This window comes from Leptonychotes weddellii, chromosome 2 (assembly GCF_054177405.1).
Source record: "Leptonychotes weddellii isolate Sample4059 chromosome 2, ASM5417740v2, whole genome shotgun sequence".
Classification (NCBI taxonomy): Eukaryota; Metazoa; Chordata; class Mammalia; order Carnivora; family Phocidae; genus Leptonychotes; species Leptonychotes weddellii.
The window spans coordinates 150702049-150725548 of NC_138370.1; the positions used below are offsets into that span (position 1 = coordinate 150702049).

Consider the following 23500-nt stretch of genomic DNA (forward strand, 5'->3'; position numbering starts at 1 on the left):
ATGAAAAAGTGCTCAACATCGCTCGGCATCAGGGAAATCCACATCAAAACCTCAATGAGATACCACCTCACACCAGTCAGAATGGCTAAAATTAACAAGTCAGGAAACGACAGATGTTGGCGGGGATGCGGAGAAAGGGGAACCCTCCTACACTGTTGGTGGGAATGCAAGCTGGTGCAGCCACTCTGGAAAACAGTATGGAGGTTCTTCAAGAAGTTGAAAATAGAGCTACCATATGATCCAGCAATTGCACTACTGGGTATTTACCCCAAAGATACAAATGTAGGGATCCAAAGGGGTACGTGCACCCAGATGTTTATAGCAGCAATGTCCACAATAGCCAAACTGTGGAAAGAGCCAAGATGTCCATCGACAGATGAATGGATAAAGAAGATGTGGTATATCTATACAATGGTAGATTATGCAGCCATCAAATGGAATGAGATTTTGCCATTTGCAATGACATGGGGATGGAACTGGAGGGTATTATGCTGAGTGAAATAAGTCAATCAGAGAAACACATGTATCAAATGACCTCACTGATATGACAAATTCTTAATCTTGGGAAAGAATCTGAGGGTTGCTGGAGTCGGGGGTGGGGTGGGAGGGATGGAGTGGCTGGGTGATAGACATTGGGAAGGGTATGTGCTATGGTGAGCGCTGTGAATTGTGCAAGACTGTTGAATCACAGATCTGTAACTCTGATACAAATAATGCAATATATGTTAAGAAAAAAAAAGAAGAAGATAGAAGGAGGGGAAGAATGAAGGGGGAGAAATCGGAGAGGGAGACAAACCATGAGAGATGATGGACTCTGAAAAACAAACTGAGGGTTCTAAAGGGGAGGGGGGCGGGAGGATGGGTTAGCCTGGTGATGGGTATTAAAGAGGGCACGTTCTGCATGGAGCAATGGGTGTTATGCACAAACAATGAATCATGGAACACTACATCAAAAACTAATGATGTAATGTATGGTGATTAACATAACAATAAAAAATTTTAAGAAAAGAAGGAGAGGGGCCTTAGGATCTATAGGAAGAGTCTTCAGAATGAGTAGGACTTCAAGAGTGGCAGGGGAAGAAGCAGGTTGCAGAGCATCGTGGGTGGAAAGAACAGCATAAACAAAGGCAAGGAAGCTTAAAAGGGATTGGTGTATGTTTGGGTAACTGTAGGAAATTCATTTCTTCTGGGTTCAATGCAGAGCCAAAGATGAAATCCAGAGTACTATACAGGTAAACTGTTTTTTTTTTTTCTTCATGAAGCTTCCAGTATCATATTTTGTTGCAGTTGAGAAAGGAGAACCGTCTCACTAGAAAACACATCTTCAGGGAGGTCTATAATCAACTGACTAGAAGAGACTATACTAAAAAGTATATCTTAGAAGATTCAAGTATGACATATATTTGAGCTCCCATTAAGCTCAGAAGGTGGGAAACAAATGCAACCCTGCATATTTTTATTCCAAACACAACCTTAGATACGAAGTGGTCACCACTCCCATTTCGAACACCGACTGAGGGAGTCACAGTGGAAAGCTGGGGGTTCAGTCCCAACTTTTCTTTGCCCAATGCGGTTTCCACTGCTGCCCGGTATCTTAACGACTCATTCAATGCACCTGCCTAGAATGATCCTTGCTGTCAATTTATTCCATGGACCATGCCTTCTACAGCTTTCCTCTGGCTTTATCTGTCTTTTCCTGGGCCTACTTATAATTTAGAAAATATATTTTTCTTTATTTTCCTCTCAGCTAATCTGAATACCATGTTTTATGCAGGCTGGTCTGTGGCTCAACAAATTCCTCCCTCTACTAAAAAAAAATGATGCATATCCAAACAAACTCAAAGATGGGATTAACATTCTTGGACACATCTCTTTCTCCATGGTAACTGAGTCCCCAAGGAGTGTCTAAGTCTTTGGGAATCTTGACAGATCAGAATTTTTTTTAACAATTGAGACCCTGTTATCAGTAGAACCAGGTTCCTCAGAGAAGGCAGGGCTGAATTCGCAACAAGGAATTTAATTTAGGCTCACCATTTATCTAGCAAATGGTGACTTATGAGTAACTTTTCAATATGTGTGTCATAATGGCCTGCTGCTGACTGACAGTAGGCACGGAGATGGAAGCCATTTTGAGACCAACTATTTTATACATCACATGAGAAAGCATCATGAAGTATACCAAGATAAAATATTCAGGAGGAAATAAATGAAGGGTGGAATTTTCTTCCACTAACAAAGATGCATTTTGCACTCTTATACCACAAATCTCTGGTACATATTCCTGACTTACCAATGGAAACATATAGTTAAGATAGCACTGCAGAGTTAAGATGTCCGTTGTGAATGAGGTTGAAAACTTTTGACTAAATAACGCTATCTGTTCCAGGAGCCATTTACTTTTTAAATCTGGGGATGTTCAAGATATGCCCAATGTTTTCTAGTACTTTTAATAGAAAAGGTGGTAAAATCATTGGTGTCTACAAATGCCAGGGTATTCATGAACTTTAGCAATGACATGCACAGTTATTGTCTCTTGAAAGGCTGATTTTTTTTTCTTTTTTGGGTAAATGGCAAATCCCTAACATAGGAAAAAGGACATTCTACAATGTGAACAAAATCTAAAAGGCAAGCTAGAAGGCAAGGGCTGGCCAGGCTGCTAAAAGAAAACACCTGGGAGAGAGCTGGTCCCAATTTTTAGGTACAAACCATTTCTAGAGACCACAGCCTACGGGCATGCGCTCAGCAACCTTCACCTTCCTGAGAACAGTAGAGACTGCCGAGAAGCAAATAAACATGGTTAGAAGGAGAAGATGAGCCAATACCAGACAGAGGCCAAGAAAACATAAAAGTGCAAAGCACCAAAAATGACTATTTTTTTTTAAGATTTTATTTATTTGAGAGAGAGAGAGAAAGAGAGTACGTGCACGCGAGAGCGCAGAAGGACGGGTGCAGGAAGGCCGAGAGATGCGGATTCCCCACTCAGCAGGGAGCCCAATGCAGCTTGATACCAGGACCCTGGGGATCATGACCTAAGCGGAAGGCAGCCGCTTAACTGACTGAGCCACCCAGGCGCCCCCCAAATGACTAAATATTTTATTTTCCATTTTCCAGTGTTCCTTTTTACCCATGCTTAAAGAAATAAAATTTTTCAGAGCTTGAAACGTGTTTTTTAGAACACCGAAGTTGTGACAATAAGCAAGCACAAACATTATTCAGCTGCCATAATTAAAAATGGAATTAATATCACAGTTACCTGAAATTCTAATCCATAGTTTTCTCTGCAGAATTCTCTCAATTTAGGATACACATTTTCTCTTAGTGCCTGTCTTTCTGCTCCCGTGTCTGTGGTAGAAAAACAAACACAGAGAAAGGGAGTTATGTCCACACATAGGTATTTCTGGAAAAAAATGTAAGCTTACAAATTAATTTTAACATTAATATAATCCAGTTGGGTGCTGATTGTGAAATGATGGGATATTTGACTGCCGGGGGGAGGGAGGGAACCTGTTCCTAACAGAGCAGGGGGAGCAGAGAGCCCCCCACCAGATGTAAGAGCCTGTGGGATGGATGGGAGCCCCACCTGTCAGTTCCATGTGGGCCGGCAGAGCTGAGAATTCACATTTGAGTCTTTATGCCGACACGGACGCTCCCATGAATCTCTTAAGTAGCCGGACCTTGCGGTCTTTGGAAGAGGCAGAAGGAAAAATCGTAAGGCTACTGGCTATCAGGTGTTTTAGCCCCATGACATGTAAAAGTTACAAATTCACACACGCCCATTAATTTAGTTACTGATTCCAAATATTATCCAATCTCTATCATCATTTCTATAGTATTTAGAAATAATTCGACTTCTGCAAAATTCAGTACAGTATCCATGCAATCAGTACAGTAGTGAGAAAAGACAAATCGTGGGAGCCAGCTTCCAAGCTAGCCTGACAAAGTGACAGAAACCAGTGTTTACAGGGAAACCAAAGACTCACTACGAGGCTTCTAGATTACCCTATGGTCTAAATGGATAGGGTCTTTTCTAGCCATAGATCCAACACAGACCCGAAGTCCAAAGCAGGAGGACCAAGCAGAGGAGTGATGCATTTGAGCAGTGCCCGTGTGTTGTCATGGCCCTGGTGGAGGCCATAAACTCAGTGTTTACATGATCTATATAATCTCAGGATCCAAGGCCCACCCTCCTTCATCTCATTTTAAGGGCTGAAAACATTAACTTCACAATAAAGGTGATTAATATTCAATCAATCTCTCTAGAAGGCTACAGGTGTTTAACACACAAATAACAGAAGTCACTTTAAAAATAAATACTGCCAGATGTGGAAGTTGGGAATAATATGCATATTATAACAACATGATTATATTATTACAAATTAAATAAACAGGATTAAGAGATGCTAAAATAGTATCAAAATAACACATGAACAAATTTTTTTATTTCTTAAAAATGTTAATTGTAACTCATTACTAGGTACTGCCGTCTGAATGTGGCATAGTATAAGACAGAAATATAGTAATATTTACTGAGTGCTTACTATAAGCATGTACTAAGTATTTCTATGTGTATTTTCTTAGTCACTTCTGACAACTCTATGAATAGGTAAAATTACTATTCCATTTTTTAAAAAATATTTTATTTACAAAGCAAGAGCATAAGCTGAGCGAGGGGCAGAGGGAGAGGGAGAGAAAGAATCTCCAGCAGATTCTGTGCTGAGTGCAAAGCCCAACATGGGGCTTGATCCCATGACCCTGAGATCATGACCCAAGCTGAAATCAAGAGCTGGGCACTTAACTGACTGAGCCAACCAGGCTCCCCACTATTTCACTGTGTTTATAAGAGGAAACTGAAATACAGAGGGGTTAAGAGACTTGCCCGAAGTTCTATGACCTCTAAGTTGGAGAAACTGGACTTGAATCTAGAGAGCCATTTGAATCTAGAGTATTCCATAGTTCGCTCTAACCACAGGAAATCTGCAACGGTGCAAAGAATCAATCTTCGAAAATGACGCATAGGATAACTTCATGGAGTACTTAAGGGATGATGACCTCACCTCTCAATCTGGACTCTTCCTCCCTGCTCCCATTCTTACCCCCTTTAATCTATTCTCCACAGAGAAGCCAGACTGATCTTTTATAAATGCAAATCAGATCACATAAAGCCCTTCAGCAGCTCCGCATAGCACTTGGAATGAAATCCACACTCCTTACTTTGAACGTTCTCCCTCTCCCAAAGTGATCTCTTAACCACTACGCAGATTATACGCCTAGTCATGGCCTTCGCTCTAGCTAGGACTTCCTCCTGTAATGCTTGTGATCAGCTCAAGGCGTCTCCTGTCAATCAGGTATCAGCTTTAGAGCTACCTCCTCAGAGAGACCTCTCCGAGCCCTCCATCTACAGAACTGACTCTCTGTCCCGTCGCCTTTCAAATTCTTTGCACATTACTCATCACTACTCTTGCTATTTGTTTACTATAGGTCTCCCCCACTACCAAGTGAGCTCAAAGAGTTACAACCTTCTTCTGTCTCATTTACTGCTACATCCAGAGTTGTCCTCAATTAAGAAATAAGTGAATGAAAAAACCCCACACATGCACCAGTGACCAGAATGAGCTGACAGGCAAATGCATCCCTGTAATTACCACCAGAAACAGAAGGGCTTGCTACATTACAATTTGTCCTTGGATGGATACAGAATCAAGACTACGGTTCACAAAGTAAGTGAATGAGAACTGAAATATTGATTTCTTTTCTGGTTTCTGTGTTTCTGGCAAAACACTAACGTATTTTACCAAATTATGTTGAACCTTCCCCAAAGTGTGAAGGGAGCGTATGCACATATCTGACATTCTGTGTTATTACTTATGTTACAAAAATGACTCAGATTTTCCTGTATTTGTGTTAATATGTGATGACTGGCTCTGGAAATGGAAAAGTAATTAAGATAAAATGGATTAATTATAATGGGTGACAGATAAGCTGGCTTAATTATATTAAAAAACCTGATTCATACTAACAGCAAATCCAGATGTTGGCAATTAAATAACATTAGAATGTCATAAACAGGAAAAATTAAGTTACAGAATGTCACACATAAAAAGGGACCTCTTAAAAAAGTGTAGATCAGAGACAAAGTATGTCATCATTGACTCTTTCTACATAGTCATCACACATCTATTTGTATCTGCCCAGTTCCTTATCCCTTTGAGAAGATGAATTAACACTTGGGCAGCACTATTAGGTTTTTAAAAAAGGATTTGCATTCTAAATAATTCCTCAATGATTTCAGAGTTAATGATTAGTCTCTGTGCAGTGTCTGAGTTACTCACAGGAAGAGCCCTAGGTGAGGATTTTTTTTTTTTTTAAATTCAATTAGCCAACACATAAATACATCATTAGTTTTTGATGTAGTGTTCAATGATTCATTAGTTGCGTATAATACCCAGTGCTCATCACATCATGTGCCCTCCCCTCCTTAATGCCCATCACCCAGTTGCCCCATGCCCCCACCCACCTCCCCTTCCACAACCCTCAGTTTGTTTCCCAGAGTCAAGAGTCTGTCATGGTTTATCGCCCTCTCTAATTTCTTCCCAGTTTTCCCTCCCCTTCCCCTATGATCTTCTGTGCTATTTCTTATGTTCCATATGAGTGAAACCATGATAATTATCTTTCTCTGATTGACTTATTTCGCTTAGCATAATACCCTCCAGTTTCATCCATGTCGATGTAAATGGTAGGTATTCATCCTTTCTGATGTAATATGAGTAGCATTCCACTGTATACATGAACCACATCTTTATCCATTCATCTGTCGATGGACATCTGGACCCTTTCCACAGTTTGGCTACTATGAACATTGCTGCTATCAACATTGGGGTGCAGGTGTCCCTTCTTTTCACTACATCTGTATCTTTGGGGTAAATACCCAGTAGTGCAATTGCTGGGTCATAGGGTAGCTCTATTTTTAATGTTTTGAGGAACCTCCATATTGTTTTCCAGAGTGGCTGCACCAGCTTGCATTCCCACCAACAGTGTAAGAGGGTTCTGAGGGAGTATTCTTAATCAATACCATTATCCCACTTCATGAAGGATTTAGATTAATTCAAAATTTCTATTAAAAGTGCTAAAATGACCATGTTGCACTGGACGTCTTACTGCCCCTGCCTCACTGAAACTTAAGGCCAGGGCATGAGATTAAGTCACTTCCCTCTAGGCAGCTCAGAAAATTCATTTAGGATCCAGCACACATCCTCTGCTACAATTGCAGCCAGTTCTCCCAGGTTTCTGTACATTTGCTCCTGCCTGGGTTCTCCCTCTTCATTCACCTGGCCTGTCAGCCAAAGATTCATCTGGATATCCTATCTGGTTTTTGTTGTTTCTGTTTGGGTTGATTTCTTATTTGGCGGCTTCCCAGAGGCTGTGTCCTCTCCACACCTTCTAGGGCCTCTGTGCCAACCAGCCATGTTGACCCTTCCTTACATCAATATCATCAAATTCTGTCAATTTTCTCATGAACATCTTTTGAATTTGGCCACTCTCGAGTTTTGCACTCACCATCTCTCAACCCTGAGGGTCCAAAAGTCTCCTATTTGATTGACTTCTTATCTGTCCTTCCTCATTGCAGTCTTATACTCCACAGAGCTGCTGGAGAGAAATCCAAGACCAAACAAAAGCAGTAGCTAATTTGATCAATAAAGGCCTTGGCTAGCATCCGATGGCCCAGAAGATAAAGACCAGAATGTTCAGCAGATGTAAATGTGTTTTCTTTTTTTTTTTTTTTTAAAGATTTTATTTATTTATTTGAGAGAGAGCACGAGAGGGAGGAGGGTCAGAGGGAGAAGCAGACTCCCTGCCGAGCAGGGAGCCCGATGCGGGACTCGATCCAGGGACTCCAGGATCATGACCTGAGCCGAAGGCAGTCGCTTAACCAACTGAGCCACCCAGGCGCCCCCGTAAATGTGTTTTCTAGAGAAGTTCCATCTTCTACTGTTCTCCGCCATGCTCCTTCCTGGGTACTTTTTCAGATATTACTTGAACCCAAACCTTGTCCTTACACACACTGCTTTCCACACTCAGAATGCCCTATTTACTGCATCCCTTTGCTTGGCCGACTTCAACCCTTCTGAGCCCCAATCAATGGTAACACACTTAGTGAAATCTTACTAGTCAGAGACAGGCATGCTGTCTCATCCCATAGCACTGTGTGCTCACCTCTATATAACATCATATATTATACTTCATTATAATTTAAAATTTTTAGTTTGTCTCCCCCATTTGACTTGTGAATTCATGAAAGGCAGGGACTTTGTCATTCATCTTTACATCATGGAAATTAAAGCAGACCCCAGCACATTGTTAGTCAATAAATGAATGAGCAAATAGATGCTATTTATAATGAAAACATTAATTAAACCCAGCTAAAGAATTTGTCTCCACAAAGCTAACACAACTCAAAATGCAATGTCATTTTCAAGTAATAATTGACTATGTTGACAGCATTAATAATCATGTGTGAATCTGGGGCAATGTTATAAAATATATGACAGAGTTTGGTATAGTGGGGAATTTATTAGATCCTCTTCCCAATAAGCAATAATAAAATTCAACAAAATTGTCAAAGTAAGCATTTTAATTCTCTGTAAATCAACCAAAGACCAAAGGCATAAAGCAAATTGGGAAATGATTGTTCATGAAAACAACCGAACTTTGGGTAAGAACATGAGAGTCTATGGGATTCTCCTACCCCCTTTAACCTCCACACTCCTTCCCATGTCAGAGAAGGTCAAGCTGTGAACATCAACTTCACTGCCAGAGAGGACTTGCTTGATTTGGAGCTAAGCATGGGAACACTCTGTGCCCATCAGTGTTGTTAGTTGCAGTCGTGGTCTCAGAGGTAGACAAATGTGGGTAAGTCCAGCGGCTCAGCCAGCCTAAAGCTTCATCCAAATTTAAAAAGGAGATAAAGGAAATAAAAAGTCATGGAGGGCCTTGTTAAGCTCTCTGCAAATTCCTGGCTGATGGGAAGGCTACCCAAAAACACAAGAGACACTGAAAGCTATCCATGTATTTGTGGCTGACTTTGAGCCTGTGTACACGGCAGTGGAAACATGACAAGATCCAGTGCAAGTAAAAGCTGGAACAGACTTAAACACTGACTAAACTTTGCATGTGTTCCCCAACCCACACAGGCAACTGGCAGAGAACAAAAGCCCTACCGGCTTGAGACACTTAAGAAGCTCTTGACAAATCGTTGACCGACACTAAGCTATGCAGAAAAGTGGGTGACCCCTGGGAAGCCAGGCATATCATCATCATCATCATCATTGTCATCAACACCATCACCATCAAATAACGGGGCAGAGACATCAGCAGCTTGCACTGTGGGGAACAGATTCCATAAGTTTAGTCCAGGTAAGTTACTAAACAAGCCAAAAAAAAAGCACTCCAAGGTAAAAATCAGAATCTGGATTTGTTACAATGTATTACTTAAAATGTCCACTTTTCAACAAAAAATGTTGAGATATATAAACAGAAAAATGTGACACCTATTCAGGAAAAATAAGTAGTCAATAGAAATTGTCTCTTAGTTTTCCTATGTGAGGTTTAGTTGACAAAACCTCAAAACAGCTATTATAAATATATTCAAGGAACTTCAGGTAACCATGTTTAAAAAATAAAGAAAAATGAACAGAAAGCTGTGGGACAACATCAACTGTAGTGGTATGTAGGTAAAGGGAGTCTCAGAAAGACAGGAGTAAGAGAAAGGAGGAAAATAATTTTGGATAATTGTTCAAATGTCATAAATTTAATGGAAAACATTAATCTACATACCCAAGAAGTTCAAAGAACCCAAATAGGATAATGACTAAGAGATCCACGACACCTAGTCAAATGGCTGAAACCAAAGATAAAAGAGAAAATCTTGAAAGCAGCAAGAAAAAAATGACTCATCACATACAGGGAAATACAATTAAGGGCTGACTTCTCATGAGAATGCATGAAATCCAGAAGACAATGGAACAATATACTCAAATTCTGGGGGAAAAAGTGTTAAGCAAGAATTCTATATCTAACAAAACTATGCAAAAAAAAGAAAAAAAAAAAAGACCTGGAGGACATGATGTTAAGCAAAATAAGTCAGGCACAGAAAGACAATTACTATAGGATTTCACTTATAGGTCAAATCTAATATAGTCAAACTCACAATAGCAGAGAGTAGAATGATGGGGGCCAAGGCCCGAAGGGGGAAATGGGGAAGTGCTGGTCAAAGGGTATAAAGTTGCATTTAGACAAGATGGACAAGTTCTGGAGATCTAATGTATAAAGGTGTAGATATAGTTAACAATACTGTATTGTAGGCTTTAAATTTGCCAAGAGGGTAGATCGTAAGTATAATCACCACAAAAATAGGAAAAAAAAAAAAAAAAAGATTAACTATGTGAGGTGACAAATATATTAATTGGCTTGATTGTGGTGATTATTTCACAATGTAGATCAAAACATCAAGTTGTATACTTTAAATATATACAATTTATTCTTGTCAATTATGTCTCAATAAAATTGAGAAAAGATGAAATAAGAACATTACCAAATTTAAAAAGATTAAGAAAACCTGTGGCTAGCAGATCTGCATTAAGAATTTACTAAAGAAATTCCTTCAAACTAAAAAGAAATAACATCAGACATTAACAAATCTATACAAAGAATGAAAAGCACTGGAAAAAGTAAATATGTAAGTATGTAAAAAAAAGATTACATAATTATATAAATATATCTTTTTTCTGTATTATTTTATACACTTAAAAAATTTTTTAATGTTATTTTTTTAAATCATGGTAACTATATTCTTTAATCCCCATACCCTATTTCCCCATCCCCCCCATCCATCTTCCCTCAGTTTGTTCTCTATAGTAAAAGTCTGTTTCTTGGTTTGTCTCTTTCTCTTTTTTCCTTTGTTTTGTTTCTTAAATTCCACGATGTTTGTCTTTCTCTGACTTACTTATTTTGTTTAGCACTATACTCTCTAGCTCCATCTGTGTTGTTGCAAATGGTAATAAGATTCCATTCTTTTTTTATGGCTGAAGAATATTCCATTACACACACACACACAAACACACACACACACCACATCTTCTTTATCTGTTCATCAATTGATGAACACTTGGGTTGCTTCCATATTTTAGCTATTGTAAATAAAGCTGCAATAAACATAGGTGTGCATGTATCCCTTTGAATTAGTGTTTTCCGTTTTTTTTTTTTGGTAAATACCCAGTAGTGCGATTACTGGATTGTAAGGTAGTTCTATTTTTAATTCTTTAAGGAACCTCCATACTGTTTTCCACAGTGGCTGCACCACTTTGCATTCCCACCAATACTTCAAGAGGATTCCTTTTTCTCCACATCCTTGCCAACACTTGTTTCTTATGTTTTTGATTTTACCCATTCTGACTGGTGTGAGGTAGTAACTTATTGTGATTTTGATTTGCATTTCCCTGATGATGAGTGATGTTGAGCATCTTTTCATGTGTCTTTTGGCCATCTGTAGGTCTTCTTTGGAGAAATGTCTGTTCATGTCTTCTGCCCATTTTTAGTTTTATTTTTTTTAAATTTTATTTATTTGACAGAGAGGAACAGAGAGAGAGAGAGCACAAGCAGGGGGAACGGAAGAGGGAGAGGGGAAGCAGACTCCCACTGAGAGGCAGGGGGCCTGAGGCGGGGTTCAATCCCAGGACCCTGGGACCATGACCTGAGCTGAAGGCAGATACTTAACCAACTGAGCCACATAGGCACCCCCCTTCTGCCCATTTTTTAATTGAATTATTTGTTTTTTGGGTATTGAGTTGTATCAGTTCTTTATATATTTTGGAAACTATCAGACATGGCATTTGCAAATATCTTCTATTTAGTAGGTCGCCTCTTTTATGTACTTATTGAAAAAACATAAGACTATATAATAAAGCAATAGTTAGAACACTGCACTGTTGGGTTTGAACAAACATACATATATTATACATATATAACACAAGAAGGAGGAAGGAGAAAATGGAGGTATAGTGGTACAAAGTATTTATGTATTTATTAAATTAGTATTCATCTAAACTGTAATAAAATTAACAGATTTTGTAATCCCTAGAGCACTTTAAAAAAACTAAATAAAAACAACACAACAAAAGAATTAAAATGATACACTAAAATATTTAACAAAGAAGAGTAAAATGGGAACAGATGAAGAAAAATGACATGAGATATTTAGAAAACAAACAGAAAAAGGTCTGAAATAAATCCAAGCATATCAATGATAACTTTAAGAATAAACACTCAAAAGACTGGATATTGAAACCACATCCAATTATATGCTATCTACAAGTGACACACCTTAGGTTTAAAAATATCAATAGATTAAAAGTAAAAGATAGAAAAAAATAACATGCAAACAGTAACCAAAAGCAGATTGAATATACAATATCAGACAAAACAGATTTTAAGAAATACTAGATAAAAAAAGAGCCATGATACAACAATTTTAAATGTATACATACTCATAAACAGAGCCCTAAAATTTATAAAGCAAAAATGGACAGAAGTAAAAAGAGAAATAGACATTCTAACATCAGCTAGTGATTTCTCTAGTGCATTGCCCAAAACTGATAAAATTACTAAACAGAAAATCAACAAGGATACAGAAAACTTAAACAACACTATCAAATAACTTGACTTTACATTTGTAGAACTATCCACCCAAAGACAGCAAAACACATATTTTTTCTGGGGCTCCCATGATAGGTCATATACTAGACCACAAACAAGTCTTGTAAATTTAACAGTACTAAAATCTTAATAAGTATGATCTACAAACATAATAGAATTAAATTGGAAATCAATAACATAAAGACTTTAGGGAAATCCCCAGACATTTAGAAATTGAACACATTTGTAAGTAACTCATGTCTCAAAGAACAATACACAAAGAGAAACAGAAGTCTTGAAGTGAATGAAAACACATGTTAAAAGCTATGAAATGTAACTAAAGCAGTGGTTAGAAAGAAATCTCTATCTTTAAACACCTATAACAAAAATGAAAGGTCTCAAATCAATAACTCAGGATTCCACCTTAACCAGAAAAAGAAGAGCAAACTCAACCCAAAGCAAAGAGAAGGAAAAAAAAAAAAAATTAAGATTAGCATGAAAATCAATGAAATAGAAATCAGAAAGAAAAAAAAAAAACAACGGAGAGGATCAGTAAGTCAAAAGTTGGTTCTTTGAAAGATCAATGATATTTATGAACTTTCAGCTAGGTTGACCAAGAAAAAAGAAGACAAATTATCAAATCAGGAATGAAGGAGAAGCCATATAGCATACTGACACTACTCTTGTTTAAAAAGTTATAAGGGTATATACTATGAACAGTAACTTTGTTTCTAATGAATTCAGAAACTTGGGTGAAAAGAACAAATTCCAGAAACACAGACATCATTGAAATTGAGTAAAGAAGAAAAGGAAAATTTAAAGAGATTTATAACAAGTAAAAAAAAATCTGAGTTAAAAATTAAAAATCTTCTCACAAAGAAAATCACCATTCCAGAGTGTTTAACTGGTAAATTATTTCAATATTTAAAGAAGAAATAATCTAGGGCACCTGGGTGGCTCCGTCTGCTAAGCTTCCAACTCTTGGTTTCGGCTCGGGTCATAATCTTATGGGTGATAGGATCAAGCCCTGGGACGAGAGCCCCACACTGGGCTGCATGCTCAGCAGGGAGTCTGTTTGAAAGATTTTCTGTCTGCCCCTCCCATCTCTCTCCCTCAAAAATAAATAAATCTTTAAAGAAATAATCCTTTACACTTTCAGAAAACAGACCGGAAGGAGCACTTTTCAACTTCTTAAGTCTATTATTATCCTAAACCTAAAACCAAAGACATCAAAAGAAAAAAAAACAAAACACAAAAGTTATAGACCAATATAATCCTCATGAACATAAATGCAAAAATCCTTATCCAAATACTAGCAAACTGAGTCCAGCAATATATACAACATGATCAACTGGGGTTTGTACAAGAAGGAGAGGTCAGTTTTAATATTTGAAAATCGTTAATGTAATATGCCACATAAAGAGATGACATGACCATATGATCACTCCATAGATGCAGAAAAAATCATTTAACAAAATCTAATACCCATTTAGGACAAAAACTTGGTCACAGGAACAGAAAGGAACTTTCTCATTCTGGTAAAGGGCATCTACACAAAACCCTACAGCAGCACCATGCTTCTTGTGGTAGAGACTGAATGGTTTCCACCTACGAACACTTTGTCACATCTATTCAACATTTTCCTGGAAGTTCTAGTCAGTGCAGTGGAGAAAAAAAAAAAAAAGAAAGAAAGAAAAAAGCCATCTAGATTAGAAAAAAACAAATATAACCATTTTTATTCTCAGATGATAAGATCTGGAATGTCAAAAATCCTGAAGAATTCAGAGAAAAAATACAAAAATAAACGAGTTCAGCAAAGTTGCTGGATATTCCATACAAAATCAATGATATTTCTTTATACTCACAACAGTCTAGAAATGAAATACAAAAACTGCATTTACAATAGTATTAAAATAAAAAAAAAAAACCACTGAAAAATAAATGTAACAAAAAAAAATAGAAGGCATACATTGGAAACTATAAAACCTTGCTGAAAGAAAAACCTAAATGGAGAGACATTTCATCTTCATGGATTAGAAGACTCAATATTGTTAGAATGGCAATCCTTACCAATTACAGGCCTGAGATTCTCCAAACTGTTCTACAAATCCAAAACAATACCTATCAAAATCCCAGCACATTTTGCAACTATTTTTTTGAGTACCATCATTTAAATGAAGTACACCTTAGTCAATCCTGCTTATGACCTGCTCTGTTAGATACACCAACTGGTATCAGAGAGAGAGGACAACAGAGGGACTGAGTGTAGCTCTGGAACCAAACCTCCCGTGTCTGAATCCCAGCTCCTTCACTACCAGCTATGTGATCTCAGGCAAATTACTAAATCTTGCTGGGTTTCCATTTATTTTTCACTTGTCACATGCAATCAACATGACTAGTATCAGCCTTAGGAGGTGTTGAAGTACTTAAAGAGCACCTAGCATGTGGTACTCAATAAATGTTTGCTATTACTTTATCACACAATTTGGGGATCAAATATTAAAGCATTTTTTAAAAATTTATAATTTTCTGTACTGAAAGAGTAACAGTAAAGTAGCCACATCATGGTATCTTATCCCACGACATATTCCTTAAAATGATTAAATTTTGTAGATATTTTCCAAAGCTTTAGAGAAGCCATTAAAATATAAATTTTTAAAAATTATTTTCAGTATATCAAAATATGCTTAAAAGTTTCTAGTAGGAATTCACTAACTGTATTATTTCTATACCTCAAGACATTTTAGGAAAAAAGAATTATAAATGATAATAATGCTGGACTCATTTCTGATAATGTCAAAGAAACCTGCACAACTAAAATATAACACTAAACACAACTAAAATATAACAAAGTATTTAAAAATGTATCTTTTTATATGTGTCACACAGTTGGAAAACACTAAGCGATGCACAGAGGTCCACGGCACCGTGAATCTCAGAAATTAAGGGATTCCCGAGGCCAGCTTTTAGTTATTTTCTAGTAAATCCTAGCATCTTCTAATATTGCTTTTGTCTTATGTGGGTATATGGTAACTGAGACAAAGCATGGAGCCCCATTCAAAGTGATGGGCCTACCAGGAAAAAGGCCATGACCCCACAGAGCTAGATCTTCAATGGGACGGTGAATCAAAGATAAATATTTATCAGCCAGAAAAGCTGTGGCCATCATATCTGCGTAAGGAAGAGAAAACAATTTCCTTGATGTGTGTAATCACAAGCTGGGCATCCTGCAGGTTAGTAGTGCAAATTCCTCTTATTTAAGGTCTAACAAATCTCAGGTCTGTAATTTATTATTTATTTTTAAAGATTTTATTTATTTATTTGAGAGAGAGAGGGAGAGAGCACAAGCAGGGGAGCGGCAGAGGCAGAGGGAGAAGCAGATGCCTCGCTGAGGGGCTTGATCCCAGGACCCTGGGATCATGACGTAAGCCAAAGGCAGACACTTAACCGACTGAGCCACCCAGGCGTCCCTCAAGTCTGTAATTTATTTTTAAATTGGTTCCATTTTGGTACTGACCCCTGGTGCCCGAGAAGCATACTTTTTAAATGATGCCCTAATGAATTCCAGAAAATTAAACATTCCAAGGAATATGAAGCACCCCCATTCTTCCTGTCAACATACATGCAAACAAAGCCAATAAAAACGCAAGGAAATAAGGCACCATGAGTTGAAACAAACCACCCAGCTGAATCAGCTCCACACAGGACTACAGAACTATCTGGAATACAAAAGAAGTACTCAATATGTTTAAAGGAATAAAAGTAGGCACTGAGTAAAACAACAGGAGTTAGAAACCAAAAAAAAAAAAAAAAAAACCCATAAAAGATAAAAAAAAATCTAACACTACCTTTAGAAATGAAAAATATTTAAATTAAAACTTAACAGCTGAGGGAAGATAAATGAACTGAAAAGTATGAATATATCATCCAGAATGCAGTACATAGAAAAGAAAAATATGGGAGATGAGCAGATATGGATGAAACACTGAAATCTAACATGTGTCTAAGTCCCAGAGGGACAGACAAGAGAGATCAAGGAGAGGCGGTACTTGCAGAGAGAGTGGCTAAACATTTCCCGGATTTGCTGGACGATAGCAGTCCTCAGAAAGGCCAGTAAATTGCAGGTATGGTAAGTATAAAGGATTCCATTTCATAGTGAAAATGAAGAACACCAAAAGCAAGAGAAGATGTTAAAAATGGCCAGAGGAAAAAAGACTGATTACCTACAACATAATGACAATTATATTTTTAGCTGACACAGCACCAGCAACAGTTACTGAAGCAAAAAGACTGTGAAGTATTTTCTTCACTTCGCTAAGAGAAAAAATCAACTGTCGGCCTAGAAGTAAATAACCAACAAAATTATCTTTCAAGAGAAAGGGCAAAAGGGAATACTTTTAGAAAAACTAAAAAGGGAGTTTCCTGCCATCTTCCTTTAGAAGGAAATTCAAAAGAATATATTTCAGATAGAAAAAAAAATTGTCCCAGATGTCAAGTTTCAGATGCAAAAAATGTTGGTGTACAAAGAAACTGGTAAACATATAACTAAACCTAAAAAAATTAGTTGCATAAAATAATAGGGTTTAACTTATGGGGTTAAAAAGAATTACAATCTTAGGCAAAACTAGCATGTAAATCAGGAATGGGGAAAATTGAAACCTCCTTCATTCCGTATGTTTTCTGAGTATCTCTATTCTTTGTTTAGCCTGTTTGTTAAAATTTCTAGGAAAGCCACTAAACTAAATATTAATGTTACAACTGTGCATGTTGTTGAAGAAACTTAAATACTTCTTTGTGGTTTATTATAACAAACTAAGGTTGTTTTCTTTCCAAAAACAGTTCATATTTGTTACAAAATGATTCATAGAAAATGAAGTTACTACAAAACTGATGACTTCGGTGTTGTCAGTTTCTTTGTAATTTAAAAAAAAATTCTTCAAATCAGCATAATTCATCTCTAATTATTCTCTTCATTTCATGCCAAAGTCTATTTAAAGAGCACTCAGTAAGAACTATATGTGGCATCTCAGATCTACTCTTTCAAATAATATATAATTTGAATTTCACACTCCCCTAGAATGGTTTCACTCACATGCAGTTCTCAATAAGGGCTTGCCACATTAAAATTTATTGCTATGTTGTTTCTTTTAAAATAAAAGACACAAGGCACAGCCCTGCTCTCAGCACTCACAATATCCTGGATCCAGACAGTCTGTTAGGAATGGGATTCCCAGTAATGCACAGTAAGTTCTAGACTAGAGGCAATAAGCAAAATGCTACTAAAGCACAGAGAGAGGGATAATTTTTTCTGATTATCAGAGACAGTTTACCAGAGCAGATGACCACTACGTTAGGACTTGAAATACAGACAAGATTCTCCCAGGTAGAATGGAGAAATATCTTCTGGAAGAGGTAGCAATGAGCAAATGAGGAAAGCTTAAAAAGCGCATGGTGTGATTGAGGAACATCAGGCGGCACCGTTTGCTATCGTACAATGTACAGGGGTTATATTAAAATCAGTCTATTACTTACAAATCTTTTTTTTTTTTTTTAAGATCTTATTTATTTGAGAAAGAGAGAGGGAGCACAAGTGGGGGAAGGAGCAGAGGGAGGAACAAGCTCTCCGCAGAGCAGGGAGCCCAATGTGGGGCTTGATTCCAGGTCCCTGGGATCATGACCTGAGCTGAAGGCAGACACTTAGCTGAGCCACCCAGGCATCCCCAGTTACAAATCTTTTGAGGTGCTTCTGTGTGCTGTGAATTGGGGAATGTAACAGCAATTCTTTCTCATAATCAAATGGGAAAGAAAATAATACACACAGAGGAACATATAGAACAAAAGCAATTGATTATACATTTCAGTCAACTATGAGAAAAACATCTTTCATACCATGTCCAGAATGCAGCTGTTTCTTCACAGACAGGTCTACCTGCACCTGGCTGACCTGTCCACTTAGAGGAATGCATCCATCAGCCCGTCCTCCCTCTGCCCAGACTCCACCATGGACGCAGTGCTCCGCTGGGTGTCATGGAATCAATAGAAACACTGCATCATCTCCAGTGCAAAGGAACTTGTATTTTAGACAGAGTCAAAACCGAGGTACCTAGAGAAAACCAAAAACTGATTCCACATTAAACTGAATAGAGCATATTCTAGACACGAGACTGACACTGAGGCTCAAGCTGGTGAGGCCTTTAGGGAAGCTATGACTTGAAAATAAGAATTTAGAAAGAGTACGGTAGAAAAGAGAGCTTTTCTAATGGAGAAAAAGACCCAGAGCCTATTATAAAAGGGGGTGGGGGTCAGGGAACAAAACTTCCGAATGGAAAAGGGAAAACAAGTTAAGGCACTGGGGCCACATTACTGACAGGTCTGGATTTGACGAAGGGACAGGGTGAGGACGTGGTAAACGTGATCTCATGGAAAAGAACAAAAGGAAACAATCTGTCCGGCAGATGTGACAAGGAAGAACCTGTAATTGGGAGGATTACCTGGAAACAGGGTAATCCATAGAGGAGGTGAAGAGATTTTATACCTTTGATTATAGGAGGAAAAAAAAAGAGGCCAGATAGAGCAGATATACAAGAAGGATATGGCAGAACTTGTTCAAGAAAACCTTGGGTTTGAATACTGGCTTGGTTAAACATCAAGTGCATGTCCTTGAGCTAGTTCATAAACCTCAGAGAATGTCCATACTGTCTACTGCATCAGGATTCAATCAGTGTTCAACCTCTCCGTAAAAGCTGGCTGCACCACCACCACCATCATACTGGAGTGATTAAAAAATTTTTCTACTTTATACACTAATTATCTTTTCCTTGTAATTGATAAGTATCTTGTGGGAAAATACTCTGAGATGGTATAAATGTCCTACTGCTCCTCAACTCTTCACCCACCAGTTAAGAGCATCCATTGAAGATCCCTGACTGAATAAACTGTTACAATTGCCAAGTAATGATTTTCTATTTCCCTCATCTGTTACATTTATCAGTTACCCGTCTACGGTAAGAAGAACTCTCTCCCTTCCCATCCATCTATACTTTGATTCATCTGCCCCATCAACCCACCTACCTACCTACCTACTTCAGTAGGGATGCTTACGTTAATCACAAAGGGAAAAAATAGTAATAAGAAAAAGAGCAGTCCCTGGCTGTTATTAAACGGGAGCAGACCTAGCTCTCACAGCTAGATGATGGTGTTTGATTGTGAATGTAAATAATTTCACCTAGCACCAATATTCGACAAGGTCACTCTGTGACCAGGATGGAGGAAAAGAAAAACAAAACCACTCCACAGTCATATATGGACACAGGAAAAAAAAAGAATACTGTCCAAATCATAAAAAATGACCAATTATCCCCCGCTCCCTACTGACATGAATGAATGTTGCTTCTTTATCAAGTACAGGTTTAGCTTTGCTCTATTTCTCTTGCCTCCTAGATACAAATTATTAACCAAGAATGAAACCATCTGTTTCTGAAAGCACCCATTCTAGAGTAAAACCCCACTTCCTTGAAACATCCCCCAAGTAATCAAACATAAGTCTAAACCTGATAATAAGTACCCCTTAATACCCTCTGAGGGTAATGCTGAGATGTCCTGAAGTTCCTCATGGTCCACACTCTCCCCACTGGGAGGCTGGTTTTGAGCCAACCAACCCAACTTTGTTCAACCAGTTATATTCTTGGGGGTGTTTGGCTGGAGAACATGCACAATAATTCTGGAGTGGAAAAACCTGGCAGACAGCACCTTAACCAAGCAATCAATTAGCATTACCATAAACGGAACAAATCAACATCGTATTCTTCCTCATATGGTATACTGAGGAGAACACTCACTTTTGTCATATTCCTGCCAAAAAAGGCACAATATAAATTCAATCATAAAGAAACATCAAATTACGGTGAAGACATTCTACAAAATAAATGATCATATGCTCCTAAAAACATTAATGTCAAGGACTAAGGAAGTGCACCGAATTAAAGATGGCTAGAGAGACATAACAGGTGAATGGAGCACATGATCTGGTATTATTGGGACAACTGGTAAATCCTAATAAGACCTACAGATTATGTAATATTGAATTCATGTTAATTTTCTGATTTTGATAAATGTATTGTGGTTATATAATTTCCTTACTTTTAGGAAAGACACATTGAAGCATTTTGGTGCAAAGGATATCCATCGATGTTGGAATTTTGTGTGTGTGTATATACACACATATACACATACAGAGAGAGAGAGGGAGAGGAATAAAGCAAATGTCGTAAAATATTAGCAACTGGGGAATCTAGGTGAAGGCTGTCCAGAAATTCTTCTTAGTCTTCTTGCAACTTTTCTGAAAGTCTGAGATTTCAGCTGATTCTGGTTATTTGCAGTAGTTAAGTTCTACAAAGTTTGGTATGAACACAGAATGAGTGAATACCGAAGCACTGCTCCTAAGAGAAATACAGGGTTAGGTTCCTGGATGCTGCTAGTCCCAGTATTTTCATCAACTGATCAATACAAAACCTTATTTTCTGTGCATTCTCTTCAAAGACACCTTCTTTGATAAATACTGTTGATTCATGAACACTGGCCAAAGGCACTGTAGCTCATGCCTGCATGAAGCTCATCTAGCACACAGATGTTCGTTCACCCAAAGGCACCTCACAGACCTCCGGGGCTTAGGGACACTCTATAGCCATCAGCACTGTCCTTTGAGGCCCTTTTACATAGAAAAGTCACCAAGAAAAAACACAAAAATGTGGAAAATGTGGCACTACATAAACTGTGGAAAGAATACTTGTGTATAGCAGGAAAGCCGAAGCAAACAGGCAGAGGAGGGAGCGGGACACTGCTTTGCACGTTTCCACAATGACTCCTGTCAGTATCGGTGTTGGGGTTACAAAGAAATTTTAGTAAGTGGGCAAATTTGCAAATATGGACTCTTTGAATAATGGGAACTGCCCATGTATCAAAATAAAACATTACAAAAATACACTTTCAACCTGGAAGACCAGAAAAAATGTAGTATGATAAAATGAATTTATGGCCACTGGGCCGGGGAATTGTTCTGGAAGGGAAGATCCTGTTTAATTCCGGATATTATAGGTTTGAAAGGTTTTCCCAGCAGTGTTTTAGAGACATTCGGAAATCCAGGATCTGAGAAGGCCAAGAAAGGGTAGGAGATGAAGTTATGGGAATTAGTGGTAACATAGTAGAGATAATTGATGCCACGAGCAGAGCAAAGGAAGAGACAGATTATGTGCCTAACCAGGAACACAAATGAGGGTTAAATAATTCTAAGGAAGATAGGCCAAATTAAGGCTAAGGAATCAGGAACGGGACACACAGTGACACCTGCCTTTGTTGTGAATAGGTTATTAAAATACACACACCGAGTAAGGGACAACGGACAGGTTTCAGTGAGATAGTTTCAATCCAAAGAAAGAAAAACTTGACTCTGCTAGAGCTTTCCAGGTTGAACGGGCTGCTTTAAAAGATGGATCTGCTGCTAGACCTGTGTAATTCTAGTTTCTGATGACTAAGTTTTTGCCGACTGTGGTTTTAACCAAGGATTCCCATACCTGATCAATCACGAAGCAGGACTGACATCCTTAAAAATCATCAAATCTATCAAATTAAGCAAAAAAATTTGTTACAGACAAAACCACGTTCCATTTCACTGGAATATCTGGAACCCAAAGAAAAAGGAAGAAGCCACATCTTCACCAAGCTCTCCACCTGTCCCTCAGCTTGCTATCTCATGAACAGGCAATGAGTGAGGTGGACGTTTGGGGCCTGGGCCACATCCTTCTTAGCTGCTCCTCATGGAAAGTCACCATGAAATGAGTCCAACAGGGTCATTAAAAAAAAAAAGAGAGCGATTCAGACTTCAGAAAACCCGGAGGAGGCCTGTCAGTGAACATTCTTCTCTATTCTAAACTAATCAAAAGCAGTTAAAGGGTTTTAGGTAAGTTTAAATACCATGATCATCACAATTTTATGGCTGTGTTTTTCAGATCTCATCACTACTGGGGTGCGCTTAGTCATATCACACCACATGAAGCACATTAATACAGTTTCACACAGAAAAAAACCCAGCAAAACAACGTTTTTGTAAAGTTATCCTCTCACTCCAACGTATTGATGAATAATATAATCAGTATGAAATTCTAACTACTACTCACAGCTAGAGGTTGTGAACGTTTCCTTATAATCCATTAAAGGACGTTTTCATTCTGCTTTTCCCCAGAGTATCAATATTGAATGTTACAAAAATGTTTTGCCATTTGCTTTCAAATAAAATATTCAACGCACAATGCTTTCATGGAGCATTTTCCCTTAAAAATCCATTATACTAAAAGTAAATATCTGCATGGAGCCCACTAGGCTGATGTAATTAAAATTAAATTTACAAAAAGGTAATGGAGATTTTTATCAGCAATAGCACACAATTCAATGCAACAGCTGAATCATTGTGAATTTTTTCCTATAGACTCTTATCTGGGATGCACAAAACGTTGCATTTTAAGGGATTTTTTTAAGCCTCACAACAATCCTTACATTGGAATGTCATTTTTGTTATGGGAACTTAATTTTATTACAAGGTATTAAAGCAAGAAAATCAAAGTAATCCAAAGGTAAGAAATTGGCCATATTATTTTTTTTGAAAAGGTTTTATTTATTTAACAGAAATAGACACAGTGGGAGAGGGGACACAAGCAGAGGGAGTAGGAGAGGGAGAAGCAGGCTTCCTGCTGAGCAGGGAGCCCGACGCAGGGCTCCATCCCAAGACCCCGGAATCATAACCTGAGCCGGACGCAGACGC

At 38.0% G+C, this 23500-nt stretch overlaps 1 protein-coding gene across 1 annotated transcript in view; it reads right to left on the reverse strand.

Moving 5' to 3' along the window:
• NWD2 (NACHT and WD repeat domain containing 2) overlaps positions 1 to 23500 on the reverse strand; it is a 179946-nt gene that overhangs the window by 108280 nt on the left and 48166 nt on the right. The window contains exon 2 of the mRNA XM_006731249.3: positions 3254 to 3342. Within this exon, the coding sequence (XP_006731312.1) occupies positions 3254 to 3342 (89 nt within the window). The remainder of the gene's footprint in view (positions 1 to 3253; positions 3343 to 23500) is intronic.